The sequence below is a fragment of the Alligator mississippiensis genome, chromosome 3 (assembly GCF_030867095.1).
Source record: "Alligator mississippiensis isolate rAllMis1 chromosome 3, rAllMis1, whole genome shotgun sequence".
NCBI classification, from domain to species: domain Eukaryota; kingdom Metazoa; phylum Chordata; order Crocodylia; family Alligatoridae; genus Alligator; species Alligator mississippiensis.
Genome location: NC_081826.1, coordinates 242,832,475 through 242,856,350, shown reverse-complemented (window position 1 = coordinate 242,856,350; position 23,876 = coordinate 242,832,475). Strand labels below are relative to the sequence as shown.

General features: G+C 40.4%; 1 protein-coding gene across 1 annotated transcript in view; it reads left to right on the top strand.

Moving 5' to 3' along the window:
* Positions 1-23,876, top strand: part of ADGRV1 (adhesion G protein-coupled receptor V1) — a 487,191-nt gene that overhangs the window by 140,964 nt on the left and 322,351 nt on the right. The window contains exons 41-52 of the mRNA XM_019483282.1: positions 201-339; positions 866-1,007; positions 6,463-6,725; positions 9,503-9,678; positions 12,019-12,143; positions 14,759-14,925; positions 15,024-15,167; positions 16,164-16,271; positions 16,702-16,954; positions 18,443-18,565; positions 19,659-19,881; positions 21,957-22,161. Of these exons, the coding sequence (XP_019338827.1) occupies positions 201-339; positions 866-1,007; positions 6,463-6,725; positions 9,503-9,678; positions 12,019-12,143; positions 14,759-14,925; positions 15,024-15,167; positions 16,164-16,271; positions 16,702-16,954; positions 18,443-18,565; positions 19,659-19,881; positions 21,957-22,161 (2,068 nt within the window). The remainder of the gene's footprint in view (positions 1-200; positions 340-865; positions 1,008-6,462; positions 6,726-9,502; positions 9,679-12,018; positions 12,144-14,758; positions 14,926-15,023; positions 15,168-16,163; positions 16,272-16,701; positions 16,955-18,442; positions 18,566-19,658; positions 19,882-21,956; positions 22,162-23,876) is intronic.

Sequence of the window (23,876 nt, the reverse complement as noted above, 5' to 3'; positions counted from 1 at the left end):
AGGTTGCATTCTAACCTTTTTTAAGGCAGATATGTTGCCTGTTGCCGCCCCCCGCAATCTTACTTTTGTAATGATGCAGGCTGAAAACCACAAACTGGTAATAGGAAGGGGGAGATAAATTATGCTCAATGTTATTGAATGAACTAAGAATTCTGAGTACCTTTCTCATTACTGAGGGTTCTTTTTGATTTTTATTTTAGTTTTGAAATAGATGAAAACCAAGGGATTCTGACAGTAGTAGCATACCGGGACAGAGGATCATATGGCAATGTATCTTTGTTTTTCTATGCCCAGAATCTGGAGGCCCACCTGGGTTTGGATTATAACGTGTCCTCAAGGGTAAGAAACAAACATCAAAAACAGTGCTATTAATTTCCTAAATTTCTTTACTATTTGCAAAGCAGTGTATTTTTCTCAATTAGCTCAGTCATGCAAAGTGACAGCCACTGCAGCTACAGTGGCTTTTACTTTCGTTTACAAAGTTTGTAAACTGAACATAATGCTCTCATAGTATGGGGCCTATTGTTCTTTAAATATTCTGAATAATGAATGTTTTAAAATATCAGACTTCCATTTTATTTGTAATGTTTGTTTGGAAAATTTATGCAACTCATATTTGGAAACAATGTTTCTTAGAAGATTCTTTACCTCAGGGCCTTTTAAAATATGTTTTTACTAAACATGGCCTTGTTTAGCCCTGATTCTGCAGTGGACTGATGATCTTCATTCCTGTTTTTAGCCAGTTTACATGTAGAGACATTCACAGTTTTGACCCTTGTTTCCATAGTGCAGATCTGTAGAGCAGACTTGCTGTATTTGGTTGGTGTTCTAAAACATGTAATGTCTTTGTATGCTTCCCCACCAGACTCTTTATTTTGCTGATGGAGAAAGGTATAAATTCATTGACATTGTGATTTTTGATGATGATACTCCTGAAGGGGATGAGAGATTCCAGTTAATTTTAACAAATCCCTCTGTGGGACTGGAGCTAGGGAAGAACACAACAGGTAAGATAGACTTCTCTATGTCATTCAGTTTTTAACTCCTGTTTAAATTTCATGCTGCCCAAGAAATCTTTGTATTCCTGAAACCATTGTTCATCTGCTATGGGTGATTTCTTTCCCTTTGAAGATACAGAAACCTGTAATGAAATCCATCTAAGTGCCAAGATTCTATTTGAAATGAATGGGTGTTAAAGTAAAACTTATGCAGAAAAAGAGCTTTGTGAGGAACCTCCATATTATTTTGTGCATTTGCAGGCTTCATGGTGCCTGCCTGGGGAGATCTTTGATTCCTTATTCTCAGTCCCTCATTTCTGGTTCCCAGTTCCTTATTCAAAGAATTAAACTTTAAAAGAACATTATCAAAATAAGAATATTTGTTTAACAACGACAACATATTGCAACTGAATTTGTTTGTAATAATTTAAACAAAGAAGTGGGTTTTGAAAGGCTATTAGTGAAAAAATATTCCTTGGGTCACTTCCAGGGACACTACCTGTGGACCTCAGTTTATTGCCTGTGGGCCACGTGGGGCTTCAGCTGCAGGTGCACCCCTGTCCTGCCAGAGACACAAGCAGTGGCTGCAGGCACTCTTCCCATGATGCCACAAAAAAATGGTGGCAATGGTGGCAGCTGGATCTAAATGGCCTCCTACCCACATCTGACTTGGGTCATTCCAACCCACAGCTAGAAAAATCTGCCTACCCCTGACTAGTGTGCTGCAACAAAGCATAGCACATCAACTGTATGCATTAAACCTTGAAGAACTGTGATGTAGCTGCCCTTAGGGAGGCCTGGGACACCCAAGATGAAGACATATGCATTAGCACCACATTACATTTGGAGGGGCAGAAATATAATGATATAGCACATGGTGTGGTCAGTGTGTCACTCCCTAAAACATGGTACACATGCCCTGACTAAGGATGCTCATATATTTCCTCTTTGAGTGTTGTAAGATAAGATAGATAGAACAATAATATCCAAAGAACGTCCTTTCTTCATGTAATCATTTTGGGCCTGATGATTTCTTCTCATTCTGGATGTCATCTCATGAGTATTACTTACCATGCATGAAGGTGACAGAGTCCTGCCTTCCCACTTAAGTTTAGTAAAATAAGAGTTTACCAAATATACAGAATTCCCTTTGCCTAGATTAATTTTACTAACAGGAGCCATCTTATTTGAATACAAAACTTGTTATCCTTAAATCATTTCAGCAGATGTGGCATGAATTGGGGAAGCAATACATAATGCCTGCCAGTTTTGATAATGCACTGAATCATGTTGTAAGCAGTAAATCTCTTAGTGTTTTGTGGCCAGTCCAACATAAAGCCCTACCACAGCAAAGTATTTAAGCATGTGCCTGACACTTGGACATATACCACATTCCCAGTGAAATTAATGGGAATGCTTATGTGGTTTAAGTTGATTAGGGTACAACCTTATAGGATCATAGGAAGGCAGGGGTGGAAGAGACTTTACAAGATCATCTAGTCCATGTGCCTACTCAGGGCAGGCGCATCCCTGACTAAACCATCCAAATCAAGTATCTGTCTAATCTGCTCTTGAATCTCTAGCATGGACATTTCACAACTTTAGGCAGCCTGTTCCAGTGCCTGACCACCCTCATAGTCAGAAAGTTCCATCTAATATCCAACATAAATTTCCCCTGCTGCAGCTTGAGACCTTTGGTTCTAGTCCTGTCCCCTAGTCACAGAGAAAAGCATATCTCCATATCCTTCAAGAATTTGAAGACTGTTATCGTATCCTCCCTTAGTCTTTTCTTGTCCAAGGTAAATAACCCTCATTTTTTCAGCCTTTCCTCATAAGGCTTGCCTCCGAGGCTCCTAATAGTGTTTGTTGCTCTGTACTGGATTCTTTCCAAATTGCCCACATCCTTCTTGAAGTTTGGGGCCCAAAACTGGACATACTCCAGATGAGGCCTCACCAGTGCTGAACAGAGAAAAAAAATCACTTCCCTTGATTTGCAAGTGACACTGCTGTTAATACAACTCAGGATGCTGCTGGCTTTTTTTGTAACAACAGCACACAGTTGTTTCGTGTTTTGCTCATGGTTTACTATAATCCCCAGGTGCTTCTTGGCATTACTGCAAGTCTTTCCCTAGTATTTGTATTTATGCATGTGGTTATTTCATCCCAAGTACAGGACTTTGCTCTTGGCCATGTTGATTCTCATCTGATTGATTGTGGACTGTATCTCCAATCTATTCAGGTCATTCTGAATCCTAATTCTCTCCTGCAGTGTCCGCAATTCCACCCAACTTGGTGTCATCTACATATTTACTAAGTGTACATTAATTCAAATCATTAATGAAAATGTTGAACAGTACTGGACATAGGACAGACCCCTAGGGAACGCTTTGTGATGCCTCTTCCCACCTAGACATTGAACTATTGAGGGACTACCTGCTGAGTATGATGATTCATCTTACAGTACTTGCATTTAGTCTGCATTTCCTTAGCTTGTTAATGAGGATATTGTGGTTTTGCACAGATTACTAATTTGCTTAAATGATGAGCGAGACCTTAAGAGGGGGCAAAATGCCACATTTATTGATTAGAATATTCAAAAGAGTGCTTATACACACGCACTCCCAATCACTCTGCAGATGTTATAATTACCGAAATGCATTGTACTGTGGTAGCTGGCCAACCTAGGAGTATGAGATAAGGAAGGAGTGGGGCACACAGATGCGTGTCTGTGCTCCAGTGAAGCTTGCAGTGTGTACCCAAATTCTTGCTGCTAAGTCTCTCTCCTTCATAGGGGTTATCAAGTTGGTATTGGGTGACTGGTCCACTTGGTACAGACTTACCTTTTCAGCCTTTTTCACCATTTAGTACCTTGTTTGTTCACTTTATACTCATTCATCCATATATCCATATATATAATAAAAGAAGAATGCAAAAAAGAAAAAAAAAACGTTTGTATCTTTTTAGCAAACAACAAGATATAAAAGTACAATGACAAGCTTAATTCATAATAGCAAACTTAAAATCTCTACAGTGGAAGATGGTGTTAAGCCCCTTGCTAAATTTCAGGTTTACCACATTCTCTGCATTCCTGCCTCCATGGAGCCTGTCACTTTATCATATAAGAAAGTCAGGCTAGGCATGACTTGCTCCTTCATGAATCCACGCTGACTGTTCCTCATAATCTTGTGTTCCTTTAGGTACTTCACAATGGATTCCTAAAGGACCTACTTCATAATTTTTCTGGGTATAGAGGTCAGATTGACCAGTCTGTAGTTTTCCGGGCCCTCCTTCTTCCCCTTCTTAATAATGAGCATTATATTTTCCATTTTCTAGTCATCTGGGGCCCCATCTGACTCCCGTGATTTCTCAAAAGAGATGCACAATGGCTCTGAAATCACCTTGGCCAATTCTTTCATTACCCTCGGGTGCATCCATTCAGCCCTGCTGACTTGGAAGCATCTAGCTTCTCTGAGTAATTCCTAACCAGTTCTGACATTGCTTTAAGCTGTTTATCACCTTCCCTATTTCTTCTGCCAACTGCTCTCACCATCTGGTAGCTTCCTCGGTTTGTGAAAACTGAAGTAAAAAATGCATTGCATACTTCAGCCTTCTCTGCATTGTCTGTGACTAGATTGCCTTCCGCATTCTGTAAGGGACCTATGGTTTCTGTGATCTTCCTCTTACTTTTGACATACCTATAGAATCCCTTTATATTGCCTACCATATTCTAGTCACATGAACTGTCCCACTATGTCTCCAGAATCCCAATTACATAACAAAACTGTGATTGTACTAGGCCTCCAGTTCTTTGTGTTTGTTCCCCATGCTTCTTGCATTAGCGTGTTAACATTTCAAGTATCTATCTAACTGTCCTGGCCTCTTCCTGAGAACATTGCAAAGTTTTTTCATCCAGATCTCCAGGCTCTTCACTTACCTCTGGGCTTTTTTCTTTATCCCTCAGTAGACCTATTTTAAAGCCCTCCTCACTAGATTAGCAAGCCTGTACATGAAGACTTTATCAGGTGGACCCCATTCCTGGAACATCACCCCATGCTCGAAGAATCTGAAGGCCTGCAAATGACACCATATCCGCAGCCATGTGTTAATCTCTAGGATGCATCTGCCTCTGGCTAACTAGAAAGATCTATGAGAATACCACCTGGGACCCTGTATGCTTCACCCTTGCATCCAGAGCCATGTAGTTACTTTTGATCTGCTCAGGGTCATCCCTGGTAATATCATTAGTGTCCACAGGGATGAGTAGTGGGATAGTAGTCAGAGGGTCAGATAAGTCTGGGCAATCTTTCATAACACCTCAGATGTGGGCTTCACAAGTCAGGCCAGCAGATGGATGCCTCTACAGGTCAGGCCTGCAGGTGGATCTCTCTGTGCCCTGTAGGAGAAGGTCGCCAGCCACCACCACCCATTGCTTTTGCTTGGTAGCAATGGTATTGATCCTCTCTCACTTAGGGGTGCATGGCTTGTCTTCCTTTGCCACTGGACTGGGCTCCTTCTCATCCAAAGTGAGAGCTTTTTACCTGTTTTCAGTTGGATAGCTGCAGGTCCAGAAGAGGAATGCTGTCTGTTTCCAGAGGTGAAAAGCTGCCATTTTCCACCTTCCAGAGAAGGTGCGACTTTCAGGGCTTTTTCTGGTTGTCCCTCTTTCATGATTTTGGAGGTCTCTTTGTTCATCGATTCAATGAAGGCCTCATGCTCACAGATGTTTTGGATCCCATCCATCTTCTCTTGAAGTTCCCTTCCCTGATTCCTAAAAAAATCCACCAGGAGGCGCCTCTCACACCAGAAGCATTCTCCCACTTAGCTGTACCTGGCAAGGATAGGCAGACTGTAGGCTCTGCAAAACCAGCCAGAACCTGGGTGGAAGTCTTGGCAGTCAGGGGCCATGCCTGGACAGAGCCTGCATAGGTACAGATAGAGGAAGGGCTGGCAGTGGCAGAAGCTTTGGCATTGTGACATTTTCCAGCTGTCCTGTTGTTTTTTTTCCCTGCTAACTCCTTCCTTTTTTTCTGCTATGTTCTCAACCAGACACAATCAGCTCCTTCCTTCACACAAGCCTACAGAATGTCTCCCAAACTAAAGCGGTCCCAAAAAGCCTAAGCCAGGCAGACATGTTTACTCGTGAGCACTTACAAGCCCTCTCCTCAGGCAGCCATCTTAATTATCTTACTGAACTGAGGTCTGAGGGAGAATATAATTATTTTCTATGAAAAAGGGTCACATTCTCCATCTCATTCCCTTATCCCTTCTAGTCCTGCACTGACAAAATTACAATATATGATGCTACGAAAATATATGCAGTCATACATTTATATGACATTACATGAAGAGATTATATATCGGGCTGTGTGGTGCATGTGAATGTGTGTATACGTTTGTATTTTGTATGTTTATATACACAAATCACATTAACATGATACATTTTTCATTTTCTTTCTTTCAAAAGCCACAGTCACCATCCTTGCTAATGATGACGGTTATGGAGTTTTGTCATTTAATAATAGTGATCACTTCTTCCTAAAGGAGCCAACAGCTCTCGACTTTATGGAAAGTGTTGCAGTACTGAATATTATTAGGGAACCCCCTCGGGGGCTATTTGGCACTGTGACTGTTCAGTATATCATAAGAGAAATGAATTCATCAGATGCGACAGTGGATCTGACCCCTTCACAAGGATATATTGTGCTGGAAGAAGGAGTCAGATTAAAGGTAATGTGCAGGTAGTAATTAAAAAACAGGATAAATAGACCCTTTGCAAATTAGTTGGAATGCAGACAGACATGCCACATTTTATGTTAGATTTGATTTTCAGTGTGTTTTGCTTTCCTTCCCCTCTTGTAGGAAAGTTGACTCAAATATGGTACATGATTTTATGCCATGTTGCAAATGAAAAGGTAAAAAAAGTATGAATATGCCATTACTTATCTCTGGTAGATGTTTAGTCCTGTTGTTGTTGTTGGAATACTTGTCACTTTGAACCATTCAAATAAATAGAAAATGATGTAAATGCTCAGGTTACTTTCATGTACACTCAGAGCCACTTTCCCTATATATACTTGGCATGCAGCTAAGTATTTAAGATGAAGATTTCAGACTGTAGTAACATTTTACCTTTATAATAGAACTAATGTATCATTCTATATCCTAAGAATACTTCCATTGCTCTCACCTAGAGAAAATATATTACTATAAGTGTAAGAAATTGTGTCAGCAATTAATGTCTCAAACTATAAAAATGTTCATTTTGGATAAGAATAGTATGTAGTTCTGTCTAGTGCTTATCTCCCCCCCCTTCCCCTCCCCAACCCCCCCCCCCCAAACAACCCCCCAAAACTTTGACCTAGAAAATGGATTATTTTGTCAATTAGTTTTAAATTTATTTTTATTTAGTTAGGGTAGAATCCTAATCCCTCTTCAGTTAGTGGATTTTTACGGTGTATACAAATGTTGCATTTCTACCAGTAGAATCCCAGTACCACCAGTTGAAACCCTTACTGTACAAGCACTCAAACAGTTTCTACCCAACTAAAAATGGTAGGTAGAAACTTCTACCATATCTGACAAGGTACAATTGGCTGCCATTTGAGTTTCTAGCAGAGAAATACATGCTTGTACACTTATCTCTCTAATAGGATCCTCCATTCTGCCCTCTAACATCCTATTGTACCTAGATCTGTCCCCCTCACAGTCCAGAGAAATAGTCTATGATTTGACCAGACTTCACTGTTCCAGCAGAGCACAGAGCAAATCCCTTCCTGGACGCAGCCTGGCCTGCCTCCACCTCCAGCATCTCTTTCTCCCCTGCCCAACCTTCTTCCCCAACACATACACACTGGCATGGACCAGTGTATGACATGGACCAGTGCTCCTGCGAGTCCTGAAACCTCTGGCCTCCCCCTGCCCATCCTAGACCAGGACCCAGATCCTACCTGAAAAGCTGTTCTTTCTGTTAGTGTTCTGTTTTTTGCTGAATATCCAGGAACCCTATATCTCCACTTTCCCCTTAACTTTTGAGAAAAAAATTGCTTTCAAATTTTTTCAATGAAAACCTGATGAATCCTTTTGGAAAATGTTTCCCACTGAAATTTCCATATTGATAAAATAAGCATTTTGATTGAAAAATCTTGACCAGCCTTAGTTCTGTAACCTTGTTTTAATTTCAAGGACCACAGGTGCCTAATTGGCAGGGAACATGGAATAAGTACAGTAAAAATTGTAATTAAAGCTGTTCTAATAGAATATGTGTAGTATCTTTGAAGAACTGAGCTCTATATTATGTAGGACTTGAGCAGAAACACTTTGGATCATATCTAGAGTTGAGTTAGTAGTCAGTGGGTGCCATCGACATGAGATGCTTACTGCACAGTAGCCTAATAACACTGCACAGTAGTGTGACAGTCAAAAACTGTGTTAATATGCTATTGCATAGTGTTATTAGTCTACAGCACAGTAACTATCACAAAAAAAAGTCTGCCGGTGTCACTGTGTACTAACTGTAGTTACTGTGCATTTAGTACTTCATTTAATGAATACTAAACGAAATGCGCAGTAACTACCACACATTAAATGAATGTGTAGAGGTGCCCAGTAGGGCTGTACAAAGCTTTGGTTTCTGATTCGATTTGGTGGAGATTTGGCTGAATTCGAATCTTCAGCATGAAATCAACGAATCGAATTACTATCCCCAATTCGGGCTGAATCCGAATCGAATACGGTCCAATTCGCACACCCCTAGCAGCCAGTGTAGCACGCATATAAAAAGCTGAGGTCTCCTTAAACCCCTAAATATGACATCATAAATTGATTTCACCTGGAAAAGAAAAAAGCATAGATCTGTACAGCGGTAGCCTGTCAGAGGTACCGCAAATGTACTATTCTGATCTTCTGCTTCTGGCAATAAAAAATTGCTTTCTGTTCCTATGGCACTTAGCTTAATTGCAGCAACATGAGTGAAGCTTTGATACAGCTATCACTAAGGGACAGTTCAATTAGGTGCCTGGTGAGTAGAACATATGGAAGGGGAGCTTTAGAACAAAGAAGGAAACCCAGTACGAAAGAAGTCTTTTCCAAGAGATTTGGAGCCTCTCTTTCAAATAACCTAAAATGTCAAAAACACCCCAGCCCTTTACCATGATCTCAAAAAACCTGAACCAAACCAAAACAAAAAAATTGTAGGAGAGAGAGAGGATGAAGAGAATGGGAAACAGAACTATGAGGCAATGAAAAGGGAAATTGTGTGGTCATCTAACAGTTGTTCAAAAGTAGGGATCCATAAAGAACAGGTTGAGAACTACGTCTCTAGATGACTATCCCACTGATTTCACATTTTTCTTACTGAGTGTGGTATCTGCTACTTCACTCCCACTGTGAGCCAAATAATGATTAGCCTCTCTGAAGTCACCAAAGCAGCAGCATCTGTTGGAGTTCTTTTCTGTCAGTAGGTATCATGTCTTAAATGCCTTCATGTCCTCCTTTTTTACCCTCAGACTCTGCACATTACTGCCGTACTAGATGCAGAACCAGAAATGGATGAACATTTTATTGCCACTCTGTTCAACCCAACGGGAGGAGCCAGACTAGGCACAAAAATAGAAACTATGATCACGGTGTTACAGAACCAGGCCCCTTTGGGACTTTTTAGTATCTACCCAGTTTCAAATAGGTACAGTATCTAATTCAATTAAAAAGAGGATAATTGTTCATACTCGATTGATGGGCTATTTCTCTGCATCTTTCTTTAGTGGAACTGCTTAAAGAAAACAAGGCAATGAGCAATGTATGGTTTTAGGTAATTGAAAATCATTTAATAATATTGTTGCTAAGCAAGAAAACAGAAGACACAGAGAATAATATATTCCTCAAAATAATATATACCATTGGCCTTTTAAGGAGCTGTAGCCTGCCTGCTTGTTTTCTTAGATTCTCATCGGCTTTTGCTAATGTTGTTGTGATTATACCCATGTAAATTGTATCGATTGCTGTTTCTCCAAGTGGCTCTATATGTTACACAAGGGGAAAAATGAGAATGAAGACTGATGTTCCATGCTGTTATTCTTTAGTAGCTTATGTTTATTTGCCTAGAAATATGATGGTAGAAGAACACTATTAGGATTGCAAAGCCAAGTGCTCACAATTTAGGATATGTGAGTATTTAAATTCCCTTGGGCGTGTGCATTTTGAGACAACCTTTGATTACATGAATCTGTACTATTTTTTTCTGCCAGGATCTGTGCCTCATTTGATGCACAGGATGGACAGTTCTCACTTCATGAGCAGCCATTTAATGTTTTCCTTTCTCTAGCTTTTCAATTTATGGCCCAACATCCTATTTGTTCCTAGAACTGTAGCCAGGCATTTTGGTGCCTGATGCAGGTCATGTGCAGAATGCCCCTGCTACATGCTACATATAATTACTTGCATTTGATTTGGCACCCTCTCCCCCTGCCAAGGAAGGGTGCCTGGTACCAGTACATCGCTGGCACCACCTTTGCTACAGTATTGTTTGCTGCACACTATTCAAGCCATGCTTTAAGCATAGAATTACTGCTTCCTTGATGGGTTTTCTGTGGCTATCATCATAATACCTGAGTACTACAGAAAATTTTATTTTCATAAGAGTTAGGGGAGGAGGTTAAATTATCTTATTTTATAATTGAGGAAGTGACATTGAGATAAATAGTAGTTAAATTTAAAAAATATCTAGGTAATGTGGTATCAATTTCATGTATCCAGTTTGTAATACGTGGGACTGGTTTCTTAAAAGTACTTAGCATTATACAGTACTTAATACGTTCAAAACACAGCTCCCATTGACTTCAGTTACAGCTGTGCAGAATGTACAATTTTTGAGTACCTGTGGAAACTGTTGCTTAAATGTCTAGGCTGGTCTCACACAGGGACTCTATGACAGGAGCAGGGATGGAAAGCATATCTCTAGAGCAACATTCAAGTGTCTTAAGCATGAGGCAGGCCTTTCTCTTTTTTGCAGTTCTTTGCTTTGTTCACTATATGCTGTTCAAATTCTGCAACCAGTAAAGCAACATCTGCACTACAAAATCTGGATCCACAGCCAGTACAGATTTATCCTGTACACTAACAGTACATACAGACGTTTGGGGAGGTTAGGTGGAGGTTTGGTTACATTAAAAATGGCCACCCAATCTAACTTAGTTCATCCACGTGTGGACCTTACTTATGCTTGAATCTCTAGTTAGGTGGATCTAACTGTGAACTGTACAGAAATTGAGGAAGTTTAGATCAGTCTAAAAATGACAAGTTAACTGTACCTTGGAGGTAGTCTAACTTAGATCAGTTCCACTTGACCTGATCTAATTGAACTTCTGTACAGTTCTCAGCCCAGACACTGGCCCCAGCCCTGAGGCTGCATTCCCCATAGACAGGATGGGTTGGTTCACTGGATGGGCTGGGGGGCTAAAAACAGCCCCTGGTCCCAGGGACGACAGCCTCCCTATTCTCACAAGCTCCCCACAGACCCCACTAGCCCCCTAACCCCACCAAACCCTCCAAGTCTATGTTAACCCCAATCCCCCAAACACCACCTGGCAAACTGTGCTAACTTCCCCAATTTACTCCCTGCAGACCCTGCTTGCCACCCCAAACTCCCATATACCCCTGCATACCACGCTTGCTCCCCCATCCCCACCACAGACCCCTCTTGACCCCCTGATCCCTGCTAACAGACCCTACTTGCCCCTTCAAGTGCCTCCATCCCAACTTGGATCAAGTGGCCATTTTTAACTTGATCTAACCTCCCTGATATCTAAACTCACATTCTTATAATTGGAAGCATCAGAAAACCTTAGCAAGAGGAAGTAATACCAGTTACACCTATAAAGCAGCTGGCTGCTAGTATTTTCTTTTCATTACTGTTGTTTGTGTTACAGGGGAAGCTCTATTTTAAAACTGATGTTTTGCTTTTCGTACCAATTTATGCATTGTAAAAAGAACTTCTGTTTTTTTATTTCACAATTCTTATGCTTAGAACCAACTTTCTGGTAGTTGAAGAAGCCAACACTACAGTTTACTTGAAAATATCTCGAAGTAATGGGCTCAACACATCTGTGAGTGTAGAGTGGGAGACCTTGTCCAACACTGCATTTGGCATAAGTAAGTTCTTTCCTATCTTTGTTTAAAATATCCTGTTGTTATATTGGCCTGCAATGCAGAGGGATATATTTTGAAATGCAAATCCATTTCTGGACTTGATTAAATAAACTGCTGAATTTCCCAGGGAATGTAAAGATTCAATAGCTAAAATTGCTTCACTGTCTCAAGGGCCCTCCCATTGTCTATAACTTCTGTTAGAGACTGCTGAAATTACCATTGTCCTAACTTATTTTTATATGAGGACTTGTTCCTTAGTATTGGTTATTTTTGCTATGTTGTTCATTATCCAGAGTATGCTAGACATTTTTTACACCTGCTTATAGTGACAGCCTGGGTCTGAAAGGCTTGCATTATAGAGTCTCAATATTGGCACATGCTCCACTACAGCTACTGAGTTCAGTCTTATCAGGCCTCACAGTGACTAAAGATTACTGCATGTAAAACTACATAGGGTTGAAGCCTGAGGCCAGTGGCAAATGTTCACTTAAAGCCATGATGGGATATGATCCCCCATTCCAACAGTTGGGCATCCTGCTATGCCATACATGCACGATAGGATACAAAATTTTGTAATCTGGAATCAAATCAAATCACACCAGACTTGCTAGTGCTAGGGGAGTCCAGGAAAATGATCCCAGGCTTCTCCTGTACAGGCAAGCTGGAACTCGAGACAAATCAGATGATTGTGAGCTGGATTGGGACAATACAAGTGTTCAAACTGACCCAGGTGGGTTCCTGGAGCCAGCCAGCTATCAGATGATTGTCAGCTGGATAGGAACAGCACTGTGGCTTAAACAGGCCCAGTGTGGTCCCTGCCAGCTCCTGATCAGCAAAAATAACCCAAACTGTACCTAAATTATGACGGGCTTTACATTAACTATTAGCACAGAAGAAAGAAATCTAGGAGTTTGTGGACAGTTTGTTAAAAACATCAGCTCAGTGCTCAGCAGCTGTCAAAAAGACAAACAAAATGCTAGGCATTATTGGGAAGGAAATTACAAACAAAACTGAAATTATCATCATGGGCCACACAAATCCATGGTGTGTCCACACCTTGAATACCATGCCCAGTTCTGGTCCCCTCAAAGGATATAGTAGAACTGGTGAAGGTGCATATAAGGGTAATGAGGATGATTAGTGGTATAGCAAGTCTTCCACATGAGGAGAGACTGAAGAAGCTACGCCTATTTAATTTACTAAAGAAATGCTTCAAGGGGGACATAAGGGTTTACAAAATGCTAAATGGTAAAGATTATTTACTGTCCCTCACAATACAAGAACTAGGGATCATAAAATGAAACTAGTAGGTAGTAAGTTTAAAACTAATAAAAGGAAGTTTTTTTTCACACAGCATGTAATTAAAGCTTGGAACTCATTGCCACAAGACATGGTAGCTAACAATTCAGCCAGATTTAAAAAGGGATTGGACAAATTCTTGGAGGAAAGGTGCATCAGTAGCTATTGAGCATGGGAGTTAGGGGCACAACCTCTGAATCGGAACTTCCTAGGCCTTAAATGCTGAAGGCTGTAAATGAGAGAGGAACAGTGGGAAAAACCCTGCTCATACCTAGTTCATTCTCCCTCTGCCACTGTGACACGCAAGACACTGGGCAAGATGGACCTATGACCTGACCCAGTAAATGGCAGTTCTTATATTCTTGTGATCAGGACCATGAAAGGCAACCCCAGTCTTGTCCAGACCCTGCTGACGATCAGCTGATTGTTCTCTGGTTGGTTCAAGCTCCAGTGTGGTCCCAGTCCAGCTGACAATCAGTTGAGTGTCAGCAGGATCGGGAATACATCAAGACTGGAACCCTGGTGCAGCCCCTGGCAGATGACAGTCTGATGATTTTTGTCAGGATTGGGAGTCCAGTGGGACCAGTTTGAGCCCTGGTGTGGTGTTATAGCCTCTGTTGCTCAGTGAGAATTGCCAGCTGGTAGGGACTGTACTGGGGTCACTTGGAGACCTGGTACAGTCCACCCTGAACCATGATCAATTTAAGGTGTGATAAAAGTCAGCCACACAATTATTACATTGTGCCATTCATTGCATTTAAGATTCAGTTAACTGGTTAATTGTATTGTAAGTGTAACACCTGCCTAAGAAATATTACTGCCTGCATAAGTATGTGCAAGATTGAGACCATACCTTTTGTTATACAGGTTAACTTAGATAAGGCTATGTTTATTTGTTCAAAAGTTAGTTAAGCAGATGTCTAAGTTCTGCCAATTTTTGTTTGAATGCTTCTTTACTTGGTTGAAAAAAAAAGTCTTTTGTATTTTCTTTTTGTTTTTCTCCTTGGTTTACTTGTATTCTAGTTTAATTCAGAATAGTCCTAATAAAAATTTGGCTTGAATTACCTGTGTAACTTGCTTGTGTATTAAGAATGCAAATGACAAAAATATACACCTATTGCTCAATTCGCTTAACAATCTTATTGCTTTAGCCTGTGGGTATGCTGACAATATTAAAATCCAGTATGCCATCAATAGTGTTATTTCTGCTTGAAAATAGATCTGAATTTGGCTTGTAAAATTAAAAAAGATGAGAACAGAAAAGACCCCATGAATAATCTAATAGTAACTAGTGTTTGATGTTTTCTAATATATTGCAGAGGATGGTATCAGTGTGCTATCTGTCTTTCAAACTTTTGTGGAAGAGTCAGAATCTAGCTGGTGTTTTTTTCCATCAGGAGATTCTTTATATGGTGTTCTGATGCGTAAAACCCCATCTAGTTTTTCTTCGATTTATCAATGGCGTGGAATTTTTGTTCCAATTGAGGTAAATTCTTCGTTTTGTTTTGTTTTTGTTTTAATTTTCTGTTTTTTATATGCAATGGAAGCAATATTAACAACTTTAATTTATGATTTTCCTTTTAGGATTTCAGTATCTGGAATCCTCAGAGCTGTGTGACATTTCAGATCAGTGGCACCAACTATCTGGTGATTACTCATGGAGAAATGAAACAGGGATCAGCCAGCAATAGTATATATGCATTCACACCTGGAGTCAGAATCCAGCTGGTAAAACTTCTGTGTTGTTTTTGTCCATTCCTGTGAGGCCATTTAGTTTTGAGCTCTAGTATACTATCATGTCCTTTCCAATTACCTTAAATGTGGCATTTTTGTGATAAGATGGTCCTATAACAAACTTTATTTATTTACAAGCCACGTGAATTTAAACTGGACCAAAATTAGCTCTGTCATAAGCTAGTGAAATACCTTTTACTTCACAGGAGTTGCATTTGCTTTACATGTTTATAGGCTATGTGCAGATGTTACACTGAGATTGACTTAATTTGGTGTTAGGTCAGTCTAAGTGCTGAGCTATACATATGTTTCACTGAGTTTAGATCAGTTAAAAAAGGCCGGTCTGATCCAACTTAGTTCATAAGTAGGTGAGCTATGTAGACTGGGCTAACTGGTACCTGAGCAACTGAACATGTGTTCAAGTTTGGAGCACACCCCCAGGGCTGGAAAAGTTCAGCCACTTGCCCTGGCCCCAGGGCTGCACTTTTTCAACCTCCTCCCCCTACACAAACTGAATCAGACTATTTTTAGCTCACTGACTCCTTCAACCCCTGGATAGACAATCCCCACAGACTTGGCAAACCCTCCCAGATTTGCCAACTCCCCCCCACTCCCTCTCCTTCTCCCCCTCCCCCCATGGACCCACTAGCCATTCCAATCCTGCCTGTCTCTCTCCCAACCTGACTGATTTCAATCGCGTTTCCAGTGTAGCTCTGGGCACTAGCGAACATCTATACAAGTGGGGACCCAATTTACAAACACACTGCTTGAAGTAAGCTGAGTGATTTTTGGATTAGGTCCCGTGAACATATACACTTGCTCACAGAGATTTATTAAAGAATTACACTTGTGGGTCAGCACATGGGATTGCTTTTTTGGCATTTTAATAAAAAATAATATATTAACCACTATTGCTATTAGGCAAATTAGCTGTTTGTCATAAATCTGAATTATTTCATAGAACTCTGTCTCTTCTTGTGCTTCCATTAGATACAGACACTGTCAGTTCCAGAAAGCAGAGATGTTAAACATTTCACTTTGAACCAGAAAGACTATTTGGTTATTGCAAGTCAGACAACTGATTTCAAATCCATCCAGGTTGTAATGATCTCTTCTTTCCTTTGCTTTTAATGTGTGCATAGTTTATGTTGTGGTTATGAGAAGTTATGACACAGTTGCCACAGTATTAGTACACCCTGTACCACTCTGCTAATGTGCCTTGGTGTTAGAATGGCACTGTCGTCTTTAGATGTGGGATGCAGTTCAGTTTCTATGTCCCTCCAGCTTTTCACTTTGTGGCTGAATCCACCAAAAAAAGTGTTGTTGGTAGTGATTAGTTTTTGCTTGCCTGCTCGAAGCTGGGCAGAGAATGACAACTTACTTCACTGAGCTGCCAGCTGTTCATGATTAATACATTTTAAAGAATAATTAAAATAAGTCTTCTGCCTGACATCTGGTTTCTGTTATCTTGACATAGTCTTAACTTTGTGTATCTAAAGAAAAAAAAAGTATTTATTATTTTCCATAGGTTTTCCAGTGGAATAATAGGATATTTACATTACATCATCAACTCCCACTTAATGGAGCTCTTTCAACAGCCTTATTTTCCAGAGGGGGTATTATATATTTAGTAATTTCTCTGTCAAGTGCCAGCCAGAATACCCTTCTGTACCAATGGTCGGATAATGAGTTTAAAGAGCTTAATCAAGTGCCAGTAAATGAAATAACACACATGGAGGCCTTGACTTCTGGATCTGATATCTATTTAATAGTGGCAAAAGGTATGAACATGAATTTTGCTAAGCATATGCTAGTCTGTTTGATGGAAAATATTCTGAGGCAGCCTTTTAAACAAAGTTTTACATGGACAGGAGAGTGGATACAAACCCTCATAATATTATCATCAGGTCAACCTCTGCTTTTTATTGCACAGACAGAAGTGTCACTTTTGTTATCAAGTCTTTACAGAACAAATGGGATATTGATTTGAACAGTGGGAGCTGATAACTCCTTACTACTATTTATGTATGTTATTCCACAAATGTGACTTGAGGCACATTGTTTTCTTAACTCACCTCTGTTGAAAAGGCAGATGGCTCACTTCCCAGTTAAATATGCATTTCCTTGCATTTGTTTGTGTCATGACAACTTTGACAATCTAAGGGCCACCAGAATCATTAAATAATCAGCATTTGGTAGAAGGCAAAGTAAACATGCATCTTTATAGACTAACTAAGATATATAGATCACAGGCGTTCTTAAACTTAAGTTTACTTCATCAGATGGGTTCATGAAAGCTTATATTGTCTCTGTGTATATCTTATTTAGGTCATACACTCACGTTCATGGCAGTTGATCTACAATCACACAGCTTGCTTTAAGCCGTGTGATTATAGATTGGGTTCCCATGTGTGCAGATGTTCAGGAGGACAATCTAAGTCAGTCGGTTGTTGGGGAGGGGCAGGTGGGATAAGGAAGCTAGCAGGTCTGAGGGAAGGGATCAGTGGATCTGCTTAGGGGGGTTGGTCATCCATCTGGGGGTGGGGATCAGAGGTCTAAAAATAGCCCAGTCAGTGTGGGGGTGGGGAATAGAAAAAGCACATCCCTCGGGCTGGGGTGAGCAGCTGGACTTTCCTAGCCTCAGAGATGCGCTCTGCACATGTCCAGTTAGATTGGGCAGGGGCTAGCCCAATCTATGTAGTGCATGTCCTTAGGTGAACTAATTTAGATTGGGCTCGCCATTTTTTTTTTTGCCCTATTTAAACTCCCCAGACAGAACCTCAGGTATGTGTATAAAGGTGTACATCTAACCTGCCTTCTGACTGACTTAAGACTAATACAGCTCACTACTTCTTTTAGCATTTGGTAACCACTGTCCCAGTCTAGCTATCTCTTGTTCCAGATACAAAGGAGATGCCATTTTGTGCTTCACTGGCTGCATCTATATGAGATGCTTACTGCTCAGTAGCTCCTTACTACTGTGCAGTAGTGTTGCATGACATGAACCATGATGTGATGCTACTGCGCAGTAGTAGCTAGCTACTGCACAGTCAGTGTCAGCAGGAAGCTGGGTGGGGATATAACACTGGTTACTGTGCAGTCATTTAGTAGTTGGATATGCAGGTACTAAATGACTATGCAGTAACAACTGCGCAGTCAGCATCTTGTATATATGGGGCCACTGTGTGGCAAGAGCTGGCTTTATGTCAACCATGTTTGTTTAATTACTGGACAGATAAAATGTTTGGTCTGTTGTTCTTCCTTTGCAGAATCCAGTAATTCAATTGAAATTTTAGTCTGGGAAACAGGACAATCTTTCTTCAGGCATTTTCAATCCCTTCCATTTTATGCTATAACCAAAATCCACTCCTTCATGCCCCCTTCAGGTTTAGGTAAGTTTGTTCCAGTACTACTTGCTCTGTTATGCTTTTTTGGAAAATGCGCTTAGATAATAGTGTAGTTGTATGTAAAGGTGAAATCATCTTTTTAATGGCAAGGATGACATCAGTCAAATCAACATGACACAAAAGTTTGGATGCATTAATAGCCCAAAATACAAAAGCTCCCCAGTAATTGGGCACTATTGTAAATTAATATTAATTCACAATGACTCTGACATTGATGCAACAGCATCAGTTGAAGCTGGGGGGTTGAAGGAGAGCATACTGGCGTGATAGAACAATGTTGGCTGCAGGTCTGAAGGAAACTAATTATGGCTATCTGTAAAAATAACAGTAATGATGATTGCACTTTCCTGGCTAGACCAGGGCTCTGTTTTTTTGAAAAATTCATTTTCCACATTCAGATAACTTAATGGGACAAATACTGACCTCATCTACATTGATTTTAAATCCTTTGACTATACTACAATTAAATCTAGTGTATAAATTGGTATAAATGAGATCCTCATTGGTTTCTTCTCTATAAGCAGAGAGAGCTTGGTAGCCATGTTAGTCTGAAGTCAGGCAGAAGTTAGTAGTAGTTCTCAACCTTTTTAGATATGAGACAATCCTTGGAAACTGCCAGCTCTTAGTTTTCACTCTCTTTTTTTTTACTATAGAAAAATAATAGAGCAATTGTTCTGTTGTAAAGAACTCAGAAAGAGCACAGCAAGTCAGAATGTTTTTTAACACCACAAATTCCTATTTGAAATCTCTGTTTATCTTGTGAATCATATCTGCACACCTATGCTAACATTGTGAGGCACCCTGTAGAACCCTTGAAAGGATCTTGTGACTCCCTGGTTGAGAATCACTGGTCTATAATGTATATATCTGCCCTGCCTTCAGCTTCTCTATAGCCATTCCCTCAGGAATTGAACAGTAACGGTGGAAATCAATGAATAAAAGTACTAAACAAATGTTTGTTTGGATGAGATTTGGAAAGTGAAAATGACCATGGACTGCTTTCAAGCATCTGTGGGATTGAACAAAAAATATTATATGCTGGTTGTTTAACCTGTCCTTTCATTTTTTTTAAATACAGTTCATGTGCTACTAGCTGGTAAGGATGCATCAGTACTGTATTCCTGGAACTTGGAAGTAAACCAATTTTCCCTAGTGCTGGAAGCCCCTTCTGCTAATCATGTCGCTTCAGCTATGGCAAGGTCACTGAATTCCAGCAAAAGCTTAATTGCTCTGTCTGGAGAGTCATATTCCCAGATTTATGAACTAACTACAGTCTCCAACCAGTCAGACTTCATACCTAGGTAAGTTTCCCATTTTATATTGTTCTATATCATTTTTATTTTGAAGTCCTTCATTTATCTTTAATTGCTGACTAAGAAACCTGTAAGTACCCTCTTTGTAAAGTTCTTGCATTCCACATATGGCCTGATCCAGAATTCAGTAAAGTCAAACATGATCCGAAAGTCATTGAAATGGAATGTATCAATGGATTTCACTCACATCTATATTGCATATAAATCTAACTTCATCTTCCCCACCACATCATTTACTATATAAATGAAGATTGCATGATAGATTTTTTTGATGCTAGTTCAGTTACTTTGTTTCACTATCTCCTTTGTTTAAAAAAAAACACAAAACAAAACAAGCCCCCTCTTTAAATCCAATATATACTTTGAGCATCAAAACAGAAGATTTTTTGCCATTTCAAGCAATTTATTGCCATGGCTTAACAAAATTGCATGGCTTTACAGCACTTTTACAATGGGTACAATGCTTTAAATTAACCCTCGTTAAATGAGGTATTACATTTTGAAGTGCTGTATTTTATAGCACTTTAGCAACCTGCAGTGCTTTAAATACTTTCTGTAGGCTGGTCAAATTTCTGGCCAGTGGAGAAATCCCAGAAGGCTGTGGAGTACCTCCTAGCCTGGACAGTGCAGGGAGGCTCAGAGGCACACCCCCCCACCCCAACAACACTGTACTTACGTCATTTTTAAGAGCACTGTAACTTTTTATATGCTATAGAAAGTGGTCTTCATTTATGGCACTATAAAATGTGTGTGAAGCACTTCTGTACACACCCCCAGTTTATAAAATATTTGCTTTTTGGGGGGGGGGGGGGAACATTTCAAAGTCCAATATTTATTTCTTGATTCAGAATCTAAACATTGGGGTTTTATATTAATTGGGTTTTTTATCATTTTAACAATTTTTAAACTTAAATAATATGGATATTCAGGGGTCAGAAAAATGTGGAAAAACCCCCCAAAGTAACACATGCTCAGCCAGCGTGCACTGCTGAAAAGCAGAGCCAGAAGACCCCCAAGGATCCCAGGTAAGGCTGCTGGGGCCAGCACAGTGCTAGCCCCAGCCTCCCCTACCCCACCTGAGGGCAACTTGCCATGTGGCACAGATGTTCCCTAGAGACAAGTGGCGTCACAAGATGCATCGCCACTACTTACCCCCGGGGAACCAAACATCCCTGCCTGTCTGGACACACCGTAAGTATTTGACTTGGGACTGAAAAAACTCTGGGCTCTTACTTAATGCTCATTAATTATAGGAACTGCCTATGCTGTTCTGTTGCACCTTATCTTTTATTTTCCCAAGATCACTTGTGCCAATAATAGCAGTAATTTAATTTACAAGACCTATCAAGAAGCCTTGAAATTGACTGCTCCTAGTCAGTTTCACCAATTAAACAGTTAAACAGGACACAGTTAGGTTACAAAGTAGACTGTGCAGGACTGAAAGATGCTATCTATGCATTTAAGCTGTTTATGCACTTAATTGATATGTAGCTCTTTGTTACAGTGTAAGAAATAGGTAACAAGCTGGGACTAACACTGTTATGCTTTATGCAAATTATGCAATTAGATAGCATGTACATAAGTGGAGCACACAGTGCTACAAAATTGTTATAAATTATTCATGTTTAGGAACTTTTTATATTTAACTGTTTTGCAGCATTGTAAGGTAGTTTTAGTCTATTTTTGATGGAGTTTATAAATAAGTATATTGACTTGTATAGCTCTCTAATATTAATTCATATATTATATTAATCATGATACATGTTTACTTGAACAAATTGGGTCTCAGTTAAGCAGGCTTCTTTATGCTTTACACGTTTGTTCTGTATGCGATCAGGGTGGTGCGGGTTAGGATCTGTTTTACTTTTCACATAATTTCTAGTAGGAAGAAAAAACATTAAACTTCCCTACGAAAGTTACGTGCCACATTCTTTCCTTTTCTGAAACTGAAATTGACACTTTCCTTTCTTGCCATACATAGCAAAGGCATAATGTTTCTCCTTTCTGCCATGATAAAAAACTGGCCTTAATTTATAAATATTTCATGTGTCTTTTTATGCTAGTTCAGGTGAATTGATATTTGAACCTGGAGACATGGATGCTGTGTTGGCAGTCAGTATCCTTGATGATATCATCCCAGAGGAAGAAGAGTTCTTCAGTGTATGGTTGAAAAACCCTAAAGGGGGTGCAGAGATTGGTGCTAATGGTTATGTTAACATAATTATTCCATCTAATGACCATGCCCATGGAGTCATTGCATTTGCACAGGTAACAATACTAAGTTACATCATTAGAGTCTTGGTATAATCTGTCAAGGGCCAAATAGAAACACAGAGTATTGTAAACTGAACAGATAGGTTTGATTCTCCAGTGTCGTAAACCAAACTAGTTTAGTGACATTTTATACCTAATAGCACAAATGTAAATAACTATGCAGGATCCAAAACAATAAAAAAATCAGTTCCAGCATCTCAACCCTTTGTGAGATTTTGGTCCCATGTAGAGTAAGACAGGTTCCATTAAATATTAGAAAAAGACTGTGGAAAGAAAATGGTTCCAAAATATGTATTATTTCTGCAACGATTGTGGTAATCAAAGGACTGACTAGTCACTATCAATACAGGAGGAACACTGGAGTGGTGGGAAATAGAGAAAAAGATACTTGTAGGATCTATCACAATGGGCTTATTAGGGTGTCACAGGGCAAGGTAGCCCCTTTGAAGATTCATGTGTGGGGCCTTGGTCTGAGGGCATGGCCACAGATCTTGGCCTGCTACCCTGTGGCCAGCTATCCAGGCTCGTCAAAACTGGTGTGAAGTCTACAGCAGGACCTAACCCTTTGCCCACTCCCTGTCACTGAAGTGTCCATCTGGGGTCAGCTGACCCTCCACTTCCCCCTATATAAACCCCTAACCTGGAACAGGAAGTGTCTGGACAACAGGGCTCAACCTGGTCCCAGACCACCTTGCTGTCTGGGCTCTCTGGCTTGTGCTCCGATGTACTTGATCTCCTGGCTTCTCAATCCAGCTTTCTCTCTGACTCTGTTGGCTACAAATGTCCAACTTAGGATCCTTAAAATTCTGGTTTATTAGGCAGATTGAAACACTGTAATGAGTTAAATCATAAACCTTGGGGCTGGTCCTTCCCCCCCCCACACACACACACAAGCTACAAGAGTCAGGTATACCTATCCCACAGGCGCTGGAGTCTGTCGTTGAGGCTTCTTTCAGCGTGGTGTTATCTTCCAGAAGGGGGTCGCCGGCTGGTCCTTCTGGCTGGACAGGTCGGGTGCTGGTCAAGTTGGAGATCAAGAGGGCACCCCTGAGGGTCACTTTTCACTGCTTTTTATCTGTCCTTGGCAGACTTTGGTGACTCCCCAGTTTTCAGGTTTGCCCAATCCAGGGGTTGTTGACCCTTGTGGGACTTCCCCTCGGTGGCTACTGGATGGCATCTGTCAGCCCCAGGGGTTGTCCACATGTACGTGCAGGTTTGGGAGTCCGTTGATGAATTTTGAATAGGGCTCTGGGAGCGGTCGATCTGGAGATATTCAGCCCAAAAGTTGGTCCGCGGCATTGGTTAACTCAGGCCAGGGCTTCTAGCCCTTGATCAGTGACGTTTAGAGATTTCCCGGTTTGTACATTGTCTTCTATTGAGTTCTTCCGTTGGTTGATCTGCAGTTTCTTTAGGTGTTAATTGCTGCCTGCTACCGTATTACACGTTCAATCACTGATTCACTCGCTCTTTCAGGGGCCAGCCTGATACAGGGAAGGGGAGTTTGATTCCTGCCCTTGTTAACATTGTTACAATGTATAACTTACTTATGAAACTAAACACATTTAGTTGAAAGTTGAAAGGTGAGGAGTATAAAATATAAGCTACAAAAGTAATGCCGTGGCACACAAATAGATAAAAATACCAAAATACAAGGGGAGATACAAAATGCACATATACAAATTTCAAAACACAATTCCTTATCTTAAAGT